Genomic DNA, 21848 nt, shown 5'->3' on the forward strand with positions numbered 1-21848 from the left:
AAAGGCAATATTGTTTGGCTCCTCTTTTTTTTTTAAAGTGCTTTCATCTTTTTTCTTAGCACAGTGTTTGCCTGGCAGTTTTTCTGCTACTGGTTTAGAGCCTTGTGAGACTTGCTCTATTGGACAATATCAGCCCAATTATGCCAGCCAAGAGTGTGCCCCCTGTCCTCTAGGAACAACCACTCATAGAAGAGGAGTCCGTAGTCAAACTGAGTGCAAATGTTTGTATGCTTTCTTCTAAATTTGTTCACATTATTTTTTATTTTTATCAAAAGTAAGGTTTTATAATTTCTTTTTTATGAACAAAAAAAAAATTCAGCTGTTTTTTTATATTAATATTTACTAATATGAACATTTTAAGACTAAAACAATAACAGTTTTTTTAAAATTATAATTATTCATGGTGCATTATAATTATTCATGGTGCATAGCATTTTCAAAAAGTGCTTGTTTTTGATTTTTGTTTTTTAAAAGCCCTTAAAGGCTTTTTTTTCATGGGGTATTTTTAAAAAGTGCTTAATTTTTCCTTTTCGTAAATGAGATTTTTCCTTCACCGTGTCGATTTTCGCTGCGTATTTTGCAACATAATGGTTTTGTTGAACAAAGTGAAAACCACAAAGAACAAACTTTGTTCTATTCAACATTTCCTCAAATCATTCAACCACAATCCATTTCGGCATACCGTTGGCCCGCAACGTTTGATAACACCATGTATGATAGCGCACCAATCATGTTACATGTTTGATGAAATACTTGGGAGTCCGCATGTGCGTCTACTGAGCTGGGTTCGGTGACATACTTGCTCTCTCATGTACAACTCTATATTCAATAGCAAGATATTCTCAATTTCAAACTTCATTTTCCACCCTTTGAAATTGAACCAATAAATCTCAATCTTTTTATCGTGGTTAATACAATCAAGAAAAGACTTCTTTGTCTGAAACTAATTATTTTATCATGATCATGTAAAGTCTTTGATAACTATTTTACATTTGGTTAATGTATTTAGTGCTTAAAAATATTTTTTGAGTGCTTAAAAAGTACTTTAAAGGTGCTTAGTTTTTGTTGAGAGATTTGGCTTCGCACCCTGTTATTTACTTACTTTAAATGTATTGCAAATTTTCATAAACAACAAAATACACTACCCTACAATAATGGAAGAGACACTTTCAGTTTTTGACAATTTTTTAAATTTTTGAAGAAATACTGAGAAAATTATTTTGTAGCTTATGAGGTATTAGTTCATGTGATTTTTCATACTTAGCAATAAAATTTCAAGCTTTCAGAAGTTTGAGAGACTGACAATAAATAACGAAAGAAAACAAGTATTTTTGGACACCCTATGCCAGAAAAGCAAGCAATAAAGCTTGTAACTTGTATCCAATACTTTGGTTGTTATTTTCAATAACTGCATCGAATTTCATAAATATCGTTTAAATATTTATGGAAATATGAACATTTTTATAGAAAACTAATTTTTTCGAACAAATTTAAAAACATTAAATGAAATTAAACAAAGTTTTGGAGCAATTTAAAGTTAATTTGAAAATCAATGTTTTAAAATTGGGAAAAATTCCTTAAAAACTGCCCAAGATATGAGCATTTAAAGTCGTTATTTTATGCTAGGCATGCGCAAAAATTTTTCTCGAAAAAAAGTAATTTACTGAGTAATTTTTTTACTTTTTAAAAACTAGCTAAAAAAAAGAAGGGCTTTTCCACAAATTTCATTTTGGATTGTGAGAAAAATTTAATATCAAATGATAAAACTTTACTGTAATTTTCCGTGCACCAAAATGTGATGATATAAGGAAAAAACCTGTGTAACAAAGCATAAATTTATGGGGAAAACATATATTTATCCCACAATGCTGATGCCATTTTTAATAAATCTTGTTTCATTATACAAAATATAATTTGTGGAAAACCCCTTATCGTTTTGAGATTTCTTTTAAAATCAGTGAAAAAAGTAGTCAGAAAATTGCTTGAAACTTTTTACTTAAGATATTCAAATTAGACTTTTTTCATTAGTTGCTAAGTTCAATACACTACTAAAGTATGAAAAGAATTTTTTAAATATTTTTCATGTATGCACAGCATAAACGAAATACTTTAAGTGCTTATATCTTGCACAGTTTTTAATGAATTTTTTTTAATTTTATAACAATACCTTTCTAATTAATTATAAATTGCTTCAAAAATTTTGTTTCATATTATTTAATATCTTCCAAATTATAGCAGAAAAACGTTAGACAAAAAAATTACTTTTTTATAAAAATGCCCATAGTTCTGTAAATATTTAAGCGAAGTTTACAAAATTTTATACAGTTATTGAAAATAACTAGCAAAGTTGTAAGTTAAAAGCTTATTGCTTGGATTTTTGTCATAGGGTGTCCAAAAGCACTTCCTTTCTTTCATAATTTATTGTTGGTCCCTTAAACCTTTACAAAGCTTTTAATTTATTGTTAAGTGTAAAAAAATCATATGAGCTAAATGCCTGTTTCAAAATGATTTTCTTGGTATTTCTTGAGAAATTTAAAAAAATGTCATAAACTGAAAGAATCTCTTCCATCATTATAATGTTTTCTTTCAGAGAGAATCGATATTAAGTCGAAGGTCTTATGGTAATATAATAATAAGCTAAGACATTTCTCTAAAATGATATTTTTAATATATTTTATCTAATATTTCTTATTATTGCATTGTTAGAAATTTCTTGGAAAAAATGGTTAAATAACAATTTAATGAATGGTTATTTTACCATATTTAATCAAAACAGTCAAATAACCATAAATAAAATGGTAATCAAACTGTTAAGTTTGAGAAAAACTGTTTATTAACTGCTTTCACCTAATACGGTTACACAACAAGCTCTAAAACTTCCTGTCTAATTAAACTATTTCATAGTTTTATTTATAATAGTTTCTAAACATAGATTTAAAATGAACTTTTTCTAAATGGATTGAATAAATTTTTATAACTTTATTGGTTTGAAGATTTTAGAGTTTTCACTGTTTTTCCTTCCTACTACTTTTGAATGTTTTATTCTAGACAAATTTGTTGAAATTTACAAATATTACGATTAGTCTTTTTTCAGACAGTTAAAAGTACTTAAAGGTATTCTGTATATTTTTTGTGTAATTTAAAAATGAATTTTTTTTTAAAGTTAAGTTATTTTATTGCTTTTGTTTCAGTACCGTGCCCTCCTGGGGAAGTATCTCGAATAGGTCTCCTACCATGTTTTCCATGTCCTGATGGCTTCTTTCAGCCACACAAAGGAGAGAAGTCCTGCTTCAGGTGCCCAGGAAACCAGAGAACTGGTACACAAGGAGCAAAAAGCATTGATGCTTGCGAAGGTATCTCTTCTCATCTCATCATGGTTTCACTATGATTTCTCTTCTTTAATATTTGATAGTGAATTATGTTTGTAGTTAAAATCCTGTTTCATTTTTGTTTTAAAATAAGCTTATTTGTTAATAAATCAGTATTGAAATATTTTTTTACCATGTACAGGGTATCCGCGCGCCTGGAAAGTCATGAATTTCAGTATTGAACAAAATTTGTCATGATTTTAACTATTTTTTAAAAAAATCATGAAAAGGCATAGATTTAGGTCACTGAAAAATCTAATTTTTAAAATGGAATTTACCCCCCTCCCCCCAATTTTATGGTGTACCGAACATCTGAATTTGTAACAAAATCCCTACTCACAGTCATATTTGATTAAAATATGAAATGTTTTTATCATGTTCTTTAAAAATTATGGTGCTCTTTCAAAAAATGAAAGAAAAAACAGCAAATTATCTTTTAAACTTATGATTCCAGTATTTTTGTTATTATTTATTTATTTTTTATTTTATCAATTTTAAATTCTAGCTGAAGCAAGCCAGTCATTTGCGATTTCTTTAAAATTCCAAAATGAGAAAAATCAGGAGTATTTCTTTCCTTTCCGATGAACAAGAAAAATATCTTTAGAATATAATTCTGCAGAAAGAAAGAAAAGAAAATTATTTGCTTTTGTATTTTTTTCAGCTGTTTTATTGCATCAACTCTTTCTTAACTCTGTTTTTCAAAATTTAAAATCTATAAATATGAAGATGCAGAGTATAACAGTTTTGGTTGTACCTATCATTTCAATCAATGTTATTATAATGCTTTTTTAAATTTATTGTTGTGTTTTTGTCGGGAGAAAATAGTAACTTCGTTAAGTCATGAAAAATTCTTGGAAAGTCATGAATTTGATAATTTAAAATGTATCGGATACCTTGTAAATCAGTATTAAAATATTTTTTACCATGTATTAGTGAAATATATTAAATATAATTCATTGTAAACTATAAAAACGTTAAAAAAAATGATCTTGTTCTAAAAAATCTACCTTTTTACAAGTTTTGTAACATTTAAAAAAAAACTGTGTTCACTAAAGATATCCTAAGATGTTTTTTTTTTCACTTCTTAGGATCCTATCAAATAAACTTTTTCAAAATATTAGGCCATTACAATTTATATATGTCTTTATTATTTCATTTGTTTTCAAGTCGCATTTTATTTAAAATAATGTAATTTAACAATCTAAGCATTTTGCCCTTGAATGAAATAGCTCTGATATCTGATACTGACTACTTTCCCTTTAAAAACAAGTGAAATGATGCATTATACATGTTGCATTAAAGCCTGCAGCTTAAAATTCGCAAATAGAGGGACTAATGATCTGAGATTTAAATATATAGTTTGAGTAAGTTTTTTCTTCATTATAAGTTAATATTCCCCTAGTAACTATAACTAGGTTTGTTCGGTTTTGCATTTTTACTAGGTGTTTGTTCCATTTTTAAAAAAAAATTTTTTTTAGTCTTTTTCTTTATATTTTCAAATTTTGAATATTTGAAATTCCATGATAAATGAAATAGATGTGCATTGGAAATTTAAGTGCATACCGTACCCTTAAAATTTCTCTTATGAACCAATTATTGAGTGTTAGGTATCTTACCATGATCGAGATTAGAATTTATGTGATAGTTTCTTTTCTATTTCTTTTTTTTAAGTAAAATAAATTATACAAAGACACTTGTATCATTTTCTAATCTTATGTAATTAAAAATTCACTCTTGAATTTTCAACTGTGTTTGAATCTTTTTGTATCTAATACTATATGATAACTCAAATTCTAGTTAATCACATCAATTTATGACTTTTCAGCCATAAGTTATCCATTTTATATCAAATCATCTCAATTCTATCTCAAATATGATGTCATCGGAAGATTTCAAAACATTTATTATTTTACATAGATTTTTCAACACTGAATCACAATTTATATTCCTGTGATTCACTCATTTCATACTTAAACAGTGGGTTTTTTATTTATTTTGTTGACATTATACTACACATGCTTGGTTCAGATTAGTTTTTTTATTTTATTTATTTTTTAAAGTGTGAAGCATTTTATTTTTACTAATTTTTAGTCTAAGTAAAATTTTTGTTGTCAAACTCTTCTAAGTAACAGATTAGTATGAGTCTCTTTGACTAGTCAATGTCCTATACCTAGCTTTTTTTTATATATGTATATAATATTAGTGAAGATATTTTTAATAAAAGCATGCTTTTGATAGGGTTGATGATTCAAGATGTAATGAAAAAAGCTTCACCAGCTTCGGCTGAGCTGACTATAAATGATTGCTTTTCTGTTCCTTGTCTTAATGGAGCATCTTGCCAAGCTTTGGAAATAGGATTTCATTGCATTTGTCAGCCTGGATATACAGGTAAGCAGCTGTTTTAATCTAATGTGCTTCGGTTTAGCTTTTTTTCTATGCTATTTTTATTTAATTTATAAATTGATTTTTATTTTAAAAATCATGTGAGGAAAAATAATTTATACAATCGAACTATTGATGTAAATATGGTGTAATCATATGAAAATTGCATGTATTTTGTAAATGATGTGATAATTTTTTTACTTGTGGTGAAAAAATGACTTGTAAACTGTAATTTATCGTCATTGTCTTGGGTTGTTCAAAAAAATTTTTTTAAGGTATGTGGAAAGTTTATATGTCATGACAAAAATCTCAGATTTTTACTTCTAAGTTTTTTAAAATATATTTTATTATAACTAAATAGTTATGTCACCCTTTTTATTAATCAATTTCTCCATTTTAATTAATTGTTTATTACAGTCGAACTCGTTTATAACGAGCTCGGATTTAACGAGAACTTGGATTTACTGAGGGAAACGAGAATATTTGGTTGGATCAATGTTAAGTCCATGGAACAGAAGTCACTTTTAACGAGCAAGACCCGGTTTTAGCGAGCAATATTTTTCTGTCTTGCAATCTTTTTTCTCATCTTTCTAGTCTTTCTGTCTTATCTTTTTCTCAAAATGATAAGAAATGTGCGTGAAATAAAAAAAAACGCGATTAAATTAATTAATGTAATTAAAGTAAGTAAGTATTAATTAAATTTTAATTAAATTCAATCATTTGACCTCCCAAGCACCCCCCCCCCCACTCTTCTGGTTGCACGCCTGTCTTAAGTACCCGTTTATTACGAGCACTCGGATTTAACGAGTACATGTTACGGTCCCTTTGTGCTCGTTATAAACGAGTTCGACTGTATTTTATATTCTTGTAACAATTTTTACGTGATTAAGATTTAAATTTATTAAATACTTATTTAATGTATTTTTTAAAAAAAGAATAGAATGAAACGAAATAATTTTTTTAATAAATTATGACAGCCTTGTAATAATTATTAAAATAATCAGAAATTATAAAACAATTAATTAAAACGAGGAAATTGATTAATAAAAAATGTGACATAACTAGCTACACTATAACTAGCTATTCTTGCTTGAAAATAGTTGGAAACAAAGCATGGTTCTAGTAACAATTTAGCTAAAAGATAAAATAAATCTGTAATGTTTGCAGGAGTTGGGAGTTATGTAATTCTCTAGTTGTCAGCTAATTCACGTGAAATTATGGTTTCTTCCTTTCTTATTAATTAAAGAAAAATACTGATTTGTTTTCTGTTTTTAGGTATTTATTGTGAAAAAGACATAAATGAATGTGATCCCAGCCCTTGTCGAAATGGTGGCTCATGTCAAGATGAAATAAATGCTTACAAGTGCTATTGCCCAGCTGGTTATTCAGGTGAGCACTGTGAAATAGATGTTGATGACTGCCTGTTTGAACCCTGCTTCAACGGAGCAACATGCTATGACAAAATTAATGGATTCCATTGCAAATGTCCAGCAGGATTCGTTGGTATGAAAATTGAATTTTATAATAAATTGATCGATCTAAAAACATTTTGCTTGTATGTATCTGAGATTTAAACAATTGTATACAAATTTCAGGTCCCTTGTGTCAATATAATATTGATGAATGCATTAGTAATCCTTGCCAAAATGATGGATTTTGTATTGATTTAATTGCCAACTACACCTGTGATTGTATGCCTGGATTTGAAGGAAGAAATTGTGAAATAAACATTGATGATTGTGCTGATTCTCCTTGCAAAAATAATGCTACCTGTGTCGATGATGTGATGATTTTTAAGTAAGCTGTCTATTTAGTTGGTATTGAACTTGCACATCTTTGTTGTAAAATTAAGCATTCATAATTCATTTTGCCAATGTATTAAATCCTTATTTCAAAACTAGCTTAGTGGCCATTGTTGAAAATATGACAATATTTAATCAGTCGATACATGCGTATTTAATTTGGGGCATGGAATTTCAGTTCCAAAGGTACTAGCCACATTAAAGTCAAGCTCTGTTACACTAGAGTCAACTCTGAATACTGGAGCCAAACTCTGTTACAGAGGTCCAGAGTGTGTGTGAATGAGTTTTGAGGGAAATTCAGCCAACCCTGGGGAAATATTTGGTCTAATTTTTAAAAAAAACTAGGGAAAAAAAGACTATTTGTTAAATCTTGTTACTAAATTAAAATTGTAATATTTGGACAAATAAGGAATACGAAAGACTAAGTCATCATTTAAATATTAAAAATTCATTTTTAAAGTTTATTTTAACATTCTTTATGCCATATCAACTTACTGTCTGAAATGGAAGAGAATATTTTTTGCTATGTAAAATATAATACAAATAACTTAATATGTCATTTTGTTGATTTATTACCTTATTTTTATGAGTTGGACCATAAATTTAGCTTCATAAATTACTTTTTCTATGTATTTTAATTTCATATTATTTTTAACGATGCTAATTTATTCAAGAATTGAGTAAAATGGAAGTGAATTGTTTTCATTGTTGGAGCAAAAATTATCCAAATATTTTGAAAAAGTTATTGTAACTAAAATTAAATAAATAAAAACTATAAATGAAAAAAAAAAAAAAAAAAAAAAAACTGTAATTTTTGCTGAAATTTCACATCAATAAAACCTGGTCTGGGGTAATATTAGGCTCTGAGAATTTTCTGCACCTCAGGTCTGTTACACTGCAGTGACACTGAAGTCAAACTCTGTTACTTACTCACTAGCCCTAAATATTTAGTTGCTTATAGCGAATGGAAATTTAGCACCCTGATTTAATTTACTTTTTAATTTTTGTTAAATATTATTTTATTGCTTTATATTTAGGGAGGTTGAATCTAACTTTAAATAAAAGTAACATTCTTTTTTTACAAGATGCAGATTGAGTGTAATTTTTTTTAAATGTTTAATCCAATTATTATAGTACTTGTTATTAATGTCACATTAGATGTGAGTGCTTGGCTGGATTTGAAGGCATTTTTTGTGAGACAAATGTTAATGAATGCCAACCACAACCCTGCATGAATGGAGGGACCTGTATCGATAGAATCGCTGGATTCAAATGTCTCTGTCCACCATCATATGTTGGAGACCTCTGTGAAACTGGTAAGCTTTTCATCATAAGGATTATTTAAGATTCCTTTTTGAAAGTTTGAACAAGATTTAGCAACGAATTTTTCATAAAATTAGAAGTACATCACATCCGTTGTAATTAAATATCCAATTCAATACCTTTTATTTAAGAAGCTTTAAGCAGGTAATTTCTTTTAAAGTAAAATTCTATGAGTGCAAAAAATGGTAATTTTTTGCTTTAATTGTAACATCATGTCAATATTTGTTTTTAGATTTTAACTTTTAGTTTCGTTGTATTGTTAATTTTTATTCCCTTTTGGATTTTATGTATAAATCTGTGTCCTTTTGAATAACAATATTCTGGATATAAATTTGTATTAAATATTCAAGGGATTAAAAGTAGATATTTTTAGTACTTTTTTTTCTGTATTAAACGTTTTTATCTGCCTATTTCGAAAAGTTCTCGAGAATAACAAGACTTTATTCTGCTATGGTAGTTGTTAAATTTTATTATTAGGTTTTTAACTTATAGTTCTTTTATCTTTTTAGATTTTTATTTCATTTTATCTTTTTTTATGAACATGTGTCTTTTTTTAAAGTTATTGTGAAAATGAATTTTTATACATCATAAAAAAATATTTCTAGCTTTTTTTAGAGTTTTAATTTGCCTATAACAAAAAAGAATTTATATTGCTATTCATTATTGGTATAGTGTATCTGATTTGGACCTAGCAGCATTGAACCCTGTATTCAACTGAACCTGTTATGCTATCTTGTAATATTTAGTTTTTACTGTCGTGGAGGATGCTTTATTGCGATGTGACTTTAAATTAACTTATTTTAAATTAGTTTTTACTGTTATAAATGCTTGTTTTCGGAGTAATAAGTCATTTAATTTTTTCTTTTTTGCAGAGCTTTCATCAGATTTCCTTTTGAATTTTCCGTCTTCAAATATTATGGATTTTGTGCAGCTTGATTACCTTCCTCGGGAATTAGCTGAGGTGACTGTTTGTTTCTGGATGCTGACTAGTGACAAACTGCATTACGGAACTCCGATCTCCTATGCTACCGATGAAGCTGACAATCTGCTCACCCTAACTGATTACAGTGGGTAATGGCCTTGAACCTTTCTATTTGATAACTTGTTCTTGATATATTATTTCATATCAAAGAAATTATTTTAAACTATGTGTAGTAAAGTTTTTTTTAAACAATATATTTTTAAATAGTATTTTAGTAATTGATTCTACTTTTCTTCCATCTGGATTAATGAGTTTAATTACACAAACTAAAAGAAAGATTTCATTTTTTTATCTCTAATAAAAACCTAAGTAATTTAATGTGATATAGCAATGGGAATAACATACTGTGAGGATGCTATGTAATATCCAAAATGGTGAAGCATTAAGTGATAAAATGATGAAATAAATAGTATATTGATGGTTGAAACAATAAGAATTTTATTTCATAACCAAAAGTTGTCCTCAAATAGCAGTTTAAACCAACACAAAATTAAGTTAGAAAACTGTGCCTATTTACTGTATCAGACAGTGATCTAACTTGTGACGTTTCAAAACAAGAATTACACAATGGTTCGGGGATTCATGGCTTCATTTAGAAATTAACCATTTAACCTATTGCTCTAGGCTTCAGTATCGCAACTACTTTTTTGATTAATATAATCTGTTGGCAATTTTTTAAACTATAATTTCAAAAATTATGTATATAATTCTAGCAGCTTTCAATATCAGTACACTATTTTATCCTTTCATTTCAATTGTTTCAAAGTTATTTTTGAAATTGTGTTCTTTCTGTTACCCACTTAACACGCTGCATGTGCATGTGGTATTGTTAAAAACACTTTGTTATAATACTTTAATTCTATGCTTGATTTTCATCTTCTATGATGAAAATAATTTTAATGTATGTAAAGTATCAGATAGAATACTGATTAATTTAAATTTTTTATGGTTACTTACATTTTGGACAAACAAAAATACCTTGATATAATTTATTACAAAGATACATAATTTATTTCTTATAATTCGATTTTATAACTATTGCCTGAAAGATATTTGTTTACACATTATTTACTTAGTATTTTTTGTGAGACAATTAAAAATAAAATTTGATAAATACAAATATGATTCATCATGATTTTTTTCTAACAATTGAAATTTATATTCTCTTATCAATAACAATGGTAACCTCATTTTAATCTTGTCACTAAATGAAATTAATATTTTGTTGTTACCATACCATTTTCTAAGAATAATGATCGAGTTTCTCACGTTTTTTATTTTTTTCTTCTTAAATTATGTTTAGAAAAACTTTTTATAAAATTTATGTAGAACATATTATTATTTAAGTTGGTTATTTTTTAAGCTTATATTTTAGATTAAAACTGAAAATAGGAAAAGTTTAAAAATACTAAAGATGATAGTTGATTAATAAAGTGTCAAGGGCCACTTTTCTAATTTTTTTAATGCTATTGTTTGTTTTATAATTATAAGTAATAATTTTTACTAATGGAATAAGTATATATATATCTTTCTTTTTAAAATATTACGATAAAAAAAGTATATGTCTCTATTTTATATTTCTTAGCATAGTTACTTGTTTTAGTGATGCAATTCTTATGCAGAGTTAAACAGAAAGTTAAAAATTCAATATTATTATTTTAGATTTGTATTGTATGTGAACATGGATAAGGTTGTCACTGATGTCACTGCAAATGATGGTCATTGGCATCACTTATGTGTCACATGGTCTTCAAGACAGGGGGCTTGGGCCTTCTACAAAGATGGTGTGCAGCAAGATAATGGAACTGGTTTAGCTCCAAACACATTTATTCCGAGTAAATATAAAAATCTCAGTCCTGCTGATTTTATTTTAGTTATTCTTCATTTATTTTTATATTGGGTTTTATAACTATGAGAAAATGTTTTCAATTTGCTTAAATAATTCAAGAGAAAGAGGAAAAACTACAATTACAGTGAAACCTCCAGGACAGACCACCTCTATTGGCGACCACTTTTGGGAGACCCAGAATTTTTTCCATAGACTTTGTGTTGATGAAAACCTTTAGGAAAGACCATTTAAACCTCTTCCAGTGATCGGGCAAATATCTGTGCGAAATGTGGAAAAACTCAAATAAGGAAACACAAAAAAATATCAATACAAAAAATATTAAAATGTATTCAAAATGTTTGTCTGAGGCTCCTATTTAGAAAGCTCTTTTTGATTATACAACCTCAATCAGAGTACACTAAAGACGATACTATAAATGATTTATTTTAGAGTTAAAAGTTAAATTTGAATAAAAGTTTTTTTTAAAAAAAAACAAGCATTTCAAACAAATAAGCCTCTTCTCTTTTAACTCTTACTTATTTTTATGATATAAAATTAAATACAAACTTAAACAAAAAACATAATTATTTATTTATTTAAAACAGCTTTATCATTCATAATTGGTGAATTTGTTTTTACACACTATTATATCAGTTGGGATCATTTTTATGGACGCTAAATTTTATTCATTGATTCATCTTTTTATGACGCCAACAGAAGTGGCATTTTCGCACCAAGAAAAAAGCACTGACTAAAACTAATACCGTCTGAGAAAAATCACAAATGTCACCTTCGATAACAATCAGTCAATGAGTCAATGGGGTAGACTCTGAGAAAAAGCAACCTTCATCAATGACCATTTTACTTAGGAATGGAGAGTGTTCGCTCCCGAAAGGTTTCACTGTGTAACATTAACTGGCTCAAACTTTTGGTGATTCTCTTTCACTGTAATTATACCTCCTTGTTTAAGGGACTTGAAATTACTGTCTTAATTAAATATCACAAGACCAGAGTTATTTTTGGACTCCGCTAGTGCTGGACAAAACATTGTGATAGGCATTGTACAATGCGAGCAATTTTTAACAGCAAAACATTCTATATCTTTTTTTTTGTTTTTGAATTTTATTCTTAAAACTGAGCAACTTAATATTTTTCTTGCTTTTTTATTTTCAAATATTATCTTATCATTTATTTTTTATCAAATACATACTGGCCATAGAGTCCTTAGAAGTAAAAAAAAAATGTGTTTAAAGACAAAAGTTGAATAATCATCTAAAAATGTTTATATTTCATTTTCCAAGTCGTTATGGCTTAGGGGATGTAGTACTGGCCTCTTAGGCAACAAGTTAAAATCCTAATGTCCACTGGTTGGTTCAAATTCTGCTACCGTATTATTACATTTACCACAATGTTGATATAAAATATTCCTAGTGGTAGATGGATCATGGGATCAAATCCCCTTGGTGTTGGACTATCTGTGGGATATTTTCCTCTATGTAAAGCAAATGCATATTGAATCCATCGAAAAGTCTTTACCTGAGGTTAGTTGGTCCTAATGATTAAGTATTAAGTCCAGAAGTTCCCTTATATTTTGCATTGAGCTCAAAATTACAAGGCTACAAAGTTGAAAATTGATAACTACAAACGCTAAAATGGGTGAGTTGTTCATGTCTAAGATTTATATTTCAGCGAACAGCTTATGCAGGGCTCCAAAAATTTGTGGTGACCACTCCTTTGGAAGCCATGCTTAAGTTTACATCTATTTGATCAAAATGGAAAAGAATTTTGCAAATTTTATTATTAAAAATTAACTTTAAGACATTGAAATGTTTTTTTCCTTCTCCTAAATATCACTGGTTCATAGTCCCTTTAAGTCCTAGAAGTTCAAAGCCTTGGACAAATGCTCTTCTTGCTTCATCCATACAACTGCTCTGCACAAGACCCGATTCCTCTTACTGTTTAAAATTTCAAGAAACTCCATTCAACTCATTGATTTCAGAATTGTTTCTTATTAATTTTTTTTCTACTAAATCACATCTCACCGGAATTTATCTTTTTATTTTATTTGTTTATTTTGTTCAGCGATATTTTTCCTTCATATATTATAGTTTCTCTACTTGCATTTTATATAAATAGAATTATATCCAGCTACAAACTTGTATGCCTTGTTGTATTTTCTCTTCTTTTTCTTTATTCCAGTGACTGGAACTCTGATATTGGGTCAGGAGCAAGACAAACAAGGTGCAGGTTTCAGCACTCCAGAAGCATTTGTAGGAACCATGGCATTGCTTAATATTTGGGACTATGTTTTGTCTGTAGATGATATTGTTGCTCTGATGACTCGTTGTGATAAATATCACGGCAATGTGCGGTCTTGGGCTGATTTCCTCTCTGGTATTCGAGGAAAAGTGCAACAAAAAGATTCACATTTCTGCTCTGGTAAATATGCACATCCACTTTTTCTGAACTAAGCTTTGTAACTGTTAAAAAATATATGTAGTTTTTGCCTTTATAAAATTTTTGGGTTATTCTAGGATGTATTATGCCTGATTCTCCTCCAAATGGAGAAGTCTCCATAAGTGGAATGAAAACGGATGCTCACCTAACCTATTCTTGTAATCCAGGGTATGAATTGACTGGAGTGTCTGATAGAAGGTGTTTAGCATCTGGTAATTGGTCTGATGAAAGTCCCCATTGTGTTCGTAAGTTCCAAACTCATTGAAATTTTTAAAAAAAAACTTATTGTGGATTTTAAATGGAGGGTAACTGTTATTAATTAGACTCCTTAGAACATCTATAGTTTGCAGTTATAATTAGTAGTTTGATTATAAATATTCATTTTTCCTAATTTTTACTTTAGCATTAAAAATTATTCTTCCTATTGTTCCAAGTAATGTTTTTTTTAATGATTATTTTTATATTTTTAATATTTTTCTTTATTTTTTTATGATCTTTTTAAAAATTAACTTTTGGTCTTTTTTTCACTTACATCATTTATTTGTCATTCTTCAATGTTCAAAAATTTTAATTTTTATCTGTAAAATGTTTGTTTATTCTTATTTATGTTTGTTAAATATTAATTTCCTTAAATTGAAAAATTAATAATTTTAGAATGAAATGCTAAAAAGAAGCTTTTCCGATGAAATCGACTGCCGTAAATATCACATTTTAAGAATGTTACTTTGCACAATATGTTTCTCATATCACTTATCTTTCTAATGTAGGTATAAGCTGTGGATTCCCAGGTTACATTGCTAATGGCTATATAAATGGTAGGCAATACTTATTTCAAGATATCATACAGTATGTGTGCAATCCTGGATATAGGTTGTCCGGGGAATCAACAAGGACCTGCCAAGTGGACAATAAATGGAGTGGAACTGCCCCAAGATGTGAAGGTAATTCTTTACAACAAAGTATTAAAAAGTTATTCTTCATATTCTTAAACATAATAGGATTAGGTATATTTACTTGTACATACTTTCATTGAATGCCATTCAATAATTGAAACCAATGTATTATTTCTGAAATTGTGATATTGAATTGCGCTTTTAGGAAATGTTCTTGTGCATCAGTGGATTTTCCCTTTTATATCTTTATCTCTATAATTCAGTTTATAAAGCTATTTTGTTTGCTTTCTTCTAACTTGATAATATACAAAAAGCTGTTTTGTCTGAATGAGTACTATTAACTAAGTTTATTCTTGCAAGTATATTTTTCCCTACCTTTTTATGAACTATGTATTTTAATGATTTTGAGCCACAAGACCTAAGAATTTTCTCTCATATTCAATGTGTATTGTAGAAAATATTAAAAACTAAGGTCCTGCACTCTACATAATATAGCACTCTACTCTCTATATAACCTTATAATCATTTTAAGAAACTGTACCTCCTCAGTATCACAAGTATTGCGCCTCACATGATAGTAACTTTGATTCATGATAAGAAATTCCACAGTTCCTTCACAGCTTTAATGTATGAAGAAGAATCGTCTTGCGCATCTATAGATAGGACCTTCATGATAGCAACCACTTTTTGTTTCCTGCAATGGAAATTTGGTAGTTCATATATATATGTACTTTGGATGATGGAGATTATATTGCATTTCATTTGACCATCCAATAGTTATTTATTTATTCTTCTAAATATTTTTGTGATAACTATCTAACAGAAAAACTTTTTTATGTGTAAAAAGTGTTTTAATGCATTTTTATATCATTTTAGAAATTGTATGTGAAGCTCCAAAAACAATTGAAAATGGAGAAGTAATAGCACTCCAAAACCAGTATCGATTAGGTCATCGAATACAGTTTCATTGTGACGATGGTTATCGTTTAGATGGTCTGAGCACCCTCACGTGCTCCAGCCGAGGCCTATGGAATGATTCACTTCCAATGTGTCAACCCCGCTCTTGCGAATCTCCCCCTAGAGTGCCACATGGTCATGTGATTGGACCTCAAGATAATCTGGATGTTGGTAACGTTGTGAGATATCAATGTGATGAGGGTTTTGAAATGAAAGAAACTGGCGAAATGTATTGTGAGTTGAAAAATCGTTGGGCTGGAGAATTACCACGCTGCGAGCGTGTCTTATGTCTTCCCCCGGCACCCATTCTGCATGGCATAGTGGAAGGAAAAGATTACAGATATGGAGCCACGGTTCTCTATAAATGTGAACAAGGGTATGAACTTCATGGAACTAGTTATACGGTTTGCCAAGCCAATAAAACATGGTCTTACGAACCTCCTCAATGTACTCCGGTCAGCTGTGGTATGCTTGAAGCTCCTGAGAAAGGTGGTATAGAAGTGAATGATGTTATTTATGGAAGTATTGTGAAATATTATTGCCATTCTGGATTTGAACTGCAGGTAAAAGTCTTGATTTCAAAACTTTATAGATGTAAAACATTTTATGGTTTAACTATTAGGTCTCTTGCAAACATATTTTCTGTTTGCTACGAGCCTTGATATACGACCTCTCACACAAACTCTTAACTATGAAAAAAGCATGGTTTGTACCTACTGCTTTCTACATTCTAAATTACATGCATTGAAGATTCTTTGAGATAATATCTTCCTAGAAATCTTGCACAGTCAAGTGCAATTTCGAATGTTTGAAGATGAAAACTGCTATTTATTTGTGATCAAGAACTTTTTGTCAAAGCTTATGGCAAAATGGAAGGGTTACTTGCTGAAGGCCTAATACTCTCTATATCTTGATAAGTTTATAGATCAATCATTATTGTTCATGCCTTATAAATCAATCTTTTTATATTAACCAATATGATTAGCATTTTTTTAAAAAAAATTATGCTTCCTTAATTTGGTGATGTCAATCAAGTGCTCATTAATAATTTAAACTAAATTGACGTACATGATTTTTTTCCTTGGCTTTTAATGATTTATAAATAATTATAACAGTAGTAATTGTAAACTGTATTGTAAGACAGTGCATCTTAATCTGAGGTACATGTATAAGTTGAGTTTCAATGATTTTATTAAATTCAAAGCAATAAGTAAATTGAAAAATTTTACTTTTCTTTGCAATTATTATTAATTCTCTTTAATTTCTATGACAGAAATAAACTTTTATCCTCCAAAATATGACATGAGAAACATAAAACAAAAGTGTCTCATACTGAAGCACTACTTTAAATATGAATAAAAAAATTTTTCTTAAGCTCAGCATTTTTCTTTAAAAATGTATGTAGAATGACATCCTATCTGTCAAACTTTGAACTTTAGAACTTTTCATAATTATTCAATCATCCTTAACTTTAAGTTTAATTTTAGGGAGTTAGATCCAGAAAATGTAGAAGTAATGGTGAATGGAGTGGGGAAGCTCCAAGTTGTGTTCCTGTAAGTTGCAGCCAACCTGAGTCTATATCTAATGGCAGGTAAGTTCTCCAATCAGGTCAAAGGTACTTTTTTTTCCCTATACCTATTTAGTATTCTCATTGCACTTCTTAAATTAGGTACAGTGGAAGTGACTGGACTGTAGGCAATACTGTTAACTACATTTGTAATCCTGGATACATTCTTATTGGAGAGGCTGATAGAGTTTGTTTGGAAAATGGTCAGTGGCTACATGAAGCTCCTGCCTGCGAACCAGTGGAATGTCCCCTACCTGATAACATTGCCCACGGATTCTGGAAGAGCGATGGTAGGAGATTTGGACAGAGGGTGTCGTATTCTTGTGAAGAAGGTTATCAGCCTGTGGGACCTACAGTTCGAGTTTGTATGGAAGATCAAAAATGGGAACCAGCTTCACCTGAATGCAGACCTGTCAATTGTGGGCCATTAGCCCAGGTACTGGAAAAAGAATTTTTTTGTTGCAAGTTTGGAAAATGTAGAATTTTTGTTACAAATTTCCTTTATTACAATAGCCTGTTAATGATGCCTCACCTAAAAAAATTTTTTATCATATTAAAACAATAAATTAATTAGTTATATTATCTATAAGGAAATTTAAAGACAAATTCCATCGGACGCTTACATTTGAGTGGGAATGGAATTTATTTCCTTCTGCCTGTGAATTGTAACAGAATTTGTCAGAAAAAAACCCTTAAAAAAGAAAAAAAAAGAAATTTTCAAAAAAAATTATTTTAAGGAATTATGTATAAATCCTTCATATCTAGTGGTGGTTAACGTTTCTATAAATTTGTGGGACATATTTCCTTATACAGTCAAACCCCGCTATAGTGAACACGGTTTATAGTGAACTCCCGGATATAGTGAACGAAATGTTCGGTCCCGTGCCTTGCTATACCCGTACAATGTTATTTTTTGTGGATATAGTGAACCAAAAAAGTGATGAAGTTGGATATAATGAACTTTTTTCTGTCTTCGACTGATTTTTTTCTTCATTTTTTTTGTAATAATTTTGAAATTTCTATTTCAAAATAAATACATATACCGATTTTTAAAACCATCTATAGTGGAGAAGACAGCGATAAGCATTTTTTTCTTATTTGCTTCTTTTTTCTTACTTTCCCATCCCTAAACAAATCAAGTAGATGCTTCCAACACAGGCAGATAATGCACCTGTAAGGTGTCAAGCTGATATTTTCAGGGAATTTAAACTATCCAAATCTACAGTTTGTAACATATGGAAAAATAGGCAATTAACAATTTCTGCTCATGAAAAAAATTTAAATGGCAGGAAAAAGTAGAGAAAAGCAGATCACAAGAATATTAAAGAAGCATTACTTAAGTGGTTCAGCATTCAAAGAAGCCGCAATCTTCCAATATCTGGACAAATGTCGATGAATTTGCTAAGCGATTTTATGAGATTACTTTTATGTGCTCGAATGACAGGTTAGACAAGTTTAAAAAGTGGGCTAACTGAAATTCAGGAAAAATTATCTGAGAGTCGGGAAATGTTTCCATATCTGATGTTGAGGACTGCTCAACAGCTAAAGATTACTATTTTTTTTTTTTTTTTGTACGCAGAACGAAGAGTAAAAAAAAATTTCTTTTGCTACTACGTAATATTTTTCAGTCATTATTTGAATAACGTGTAAGAAAAGAGAAGAATTTGGGAACCATTAGTTAAATTGCCCGCATAACGGATATAGTGAACTCCCGGTTATTGTGAACCAAAATTTCGGTCCCTTGAAGGTTCACTATAGCGGGGTTTGACTGTAGTAGTAAACTGAAACAGAAATTTTTAAAAGCAAATAAATTTTTAAATTTTTTTTTATTCCTACAGGCATTCCTATTAATTTTTTGGGGCTTTTAAAAATGTATAAATTGTGGTGTTCAACACTTTTTTAAAATAAATTTATTATAGAAGGAATAAAGTATTTGTGCATAACCTTTATTACTTATGGAATAAAATTTGGTCAAAAATTCTCTCACAGTTGAAAGGTTTTCAAATGTCATGTTTATGAATTCACTATTTAAAATCTTTCAGTTATATTTGTATCTTGAAATGAATTCCTCAAATCTTTTTAGATGGTTTTTATTCAAAAAAGATTAAAGTTCATTCAAAAAAGTTTTAAAAAAAGTATTTAATATTCAAAAAAATCATAAATTTTTCGAAGTATTTTAAAGTTTTTTACTAAAATTAATACAAGCTTTTTTAAAGATTAAATTTAAAGGAACACAATTAATATTATGCGTTCTGAAAAATTCTGTGTTCTATTTCTGAAGTGGTTCTCATTGTATAAATTACTATTCATAAAATATAATTGATCCAGGTACAAAATAATATTCTGAAAATGTATGAAATTTTGTATTTTAAAATATGTTATGGTCAGCTCTTCGAAAGATAGTGTATAAGTAGTTAAGAGAAGTATATTTTAATGACTTGCTAGCTCAGAGTCCAGTGATGTTTTCGACATTGACACTTGTCGGATATTATGATGTCAATACAGTTGTTATATTTTTTTAAGGTTGGTGTTCCTTTAATTCACTGAAATATTACTTAGAATTTTCTTCTGTTAAGCTCTTTAATTGTAGTGAGAATCATTTTTTTAAAAATATGATTTGTTTTAGTTTGTTAGTATTATGATTGTTTTATACTTCTATTTATTGCAGGGTGAGAATATTATTTTGGAAACAACATTTACTGTTTTTAAAGGTGAAGCACAATATTCTTGTCGTGAAGGATTTCGATTGGAAGGTCCACGTGTTCGAAAATGCTTGGCAACAGGAAAGTGGAGTGATCAGAATCCTTCTTGTGAAATCATCCGTTGTCCTGACCCTCTCAAAGTCACACACGCATATTTAATTTATTCTGATAACAAGTAAAAAGATCTTTTTAATCTTTCTGCTTACGTATACTATATATTTATAATATTTTCCTGAGTATTCATTAAGTGTTAAAATAAGTCCCCTTTTTTTAAATCATATTGTAATAGTTATTTTGTAACTGAAAAAGTTTCATTTTGTTATTTCCAAGTGCTAGCTATTTAAGGAAGACACACAGTTTGTATCAAGGGTCTACAAAAGCTATTTTACAGCATATTATAGAATGAAAAATAGAATAACAGCTTTTTGAGTTTTTAAATAAATAATTTGGTTCAAACTATGGTATACAAGCATACTTTGGATTTTAGCATGCATAAGACACAGTCAATTATGTATGTTGAAATCACATTATACATAAACTTACATAACATTCAAATGTGCCTTATAGTTTTTTAAGGCAAAATACCCACGGTTTAGTTGGATGCTATGTTCAAAAAGATCTTTTTTTTCTGCTGAAATTGTTCAGATTTTCAGAATTAGGTTAAATTTTAGGTATCAACTATGATATCTTTAGATGCTATGGGAAATAGGCAACTGGGATTTGCCGACCTCTGATTAACCTATGGAAAAGAAAGCAACATAATAAGCAGAAGTAAAATTGAGTACTTGGTATACAGCTTAAACAAACATCATTCTCAGTGCCATTGTGATTCTTTTTTTTAGGTTTTAATTCATTGAAGTCTATTTTTCCATTTGAATTTGTGTTCCACTTTTAGTAGTTTTATTTTGTTCTAGATGCAACCTTTGTATATCTAATCAGATTTCCGATAATCAGAGTTTACAGTGAAACTTAATCTGTTCAATTTTTTTTTCACTTTGTATTTATGAATAACTTTGATGCTAATTAATGAAATATCTGAATAATTTGCAAGGATGTTAAAAAATCTGCTTAATGTTTGTTCTTTATTTTTTCAGATATGGATCTAGTGTGGAATATTACTGTGATGAAGGTTACAAACTCATTGGATCCATCCAAAGACTTTGCACTGGTGATGGAGAATGGGCAGGATTAGAACCAGAATGTGTGCAAATTCGTTGTCCCTCACCACCTTCTTTAGCAGATGGAGATATCGTAACACACGATACAACTTATCGTAGTACTGTACAGTATACTTGCCATAAGGGATATGAACTGATAGGATCAGCTGAAAGAATATGTTTGTCTGATGAAACTTGGAGTGGAACAGATCCCTCCTGTGTTGCAATAAGATGTCCGACTGAACAACTTTCACTTGAAAATGGCCGCATTTTAGGTATGGGTTTTCTGCTTGCTCTTCGCGAAAGTTGTTTTAAATATCAACTCACCACTAGTCACATAATATTTTTGGTTGCCTTTAACCTTGGCATTTATGTTCAATGGACTTTAGATACTTATATGGTCACTATTAAAGCAAGTTTTGAATATAAA

General features: G+C 29.2%; 1 protein-coding gene across 2 annotated transcripts in view; it reads left to right on the top strand.

The window, feature by feature from the left end:
* The window catches only part of LOC107450057 (sushi, von Willebrand factor type A, EGF and pentraxin domain-containing protein 1), a 130083-nt gene that overhangs the window by 89386 nt on the left and 18849 nt on the right, over positions 1–21848 (top strand). For both annotated transcript variants that reach the window (XR_011636554.2, XM_043039731.3), the window contains exons 16-31: positions 60–221; positions 3192–3353; positions 5607–5756; positions 7026–7253; positions 7346–7547; positions 8711–8868; positions 9748–9946; positions 11520–11692; positions 13885–14124; positions 14220–14387; positions 14910–15083; positions 15912–16555; positions 17480–17583; positions 17662–17995; positions 20228–20436; positions 21356–21693. Coding sequence is in view for 1 of the 2 variants with exons in the window: in XM_043039731.3 (XP_042895665.2) it covers positions 60–221; positions 3192–3353; positions 5607–5756; positions 7026–7253; positions 7346–7547; positions 8711–8868; positions 9748–9946; positions 11520–11692; positions 13885–14124; positions 14220–14387; positions 14910–15083; positions 15912–16555; positions 17480–17583; positions 17662–17995; positions 20228–20436; positions 21356–21693 (3645 nt within the window). In the remaining variant the exon portion in view is untranslated. The remainder of the gene's footprint in view (positions 1–59; positions 222–3191; positions 3354–5606; positions 5757–7025; positions 7254–7345; positions 7548–8710; positions 8869–9747; positions 9947–11519; positions 11693–13884; positions 14125–14219; positions 14388–14909; positions 15084–15911; positions 16556–17479; positions 17584–17661; positions 17996–20227; positions 20437–21355; positions 21694–21848) is intronic.

This window comes from Parasteatoda tepidariorum, chromosome 1 (genome assembly GCF_982258835.1).
Source record: "Parasteatoda tepidariorum strain Cologne lab strain chromosome 1, Ptep-v5.0, whole genome shotgun sequence".
Taxonomy (NCBI): Eukaryota; Metazoa; Arthropoda; class Arachnida; order Araneae; family Theridiidae; genus Parasteatoda; species Parasteatoda tepidariorum.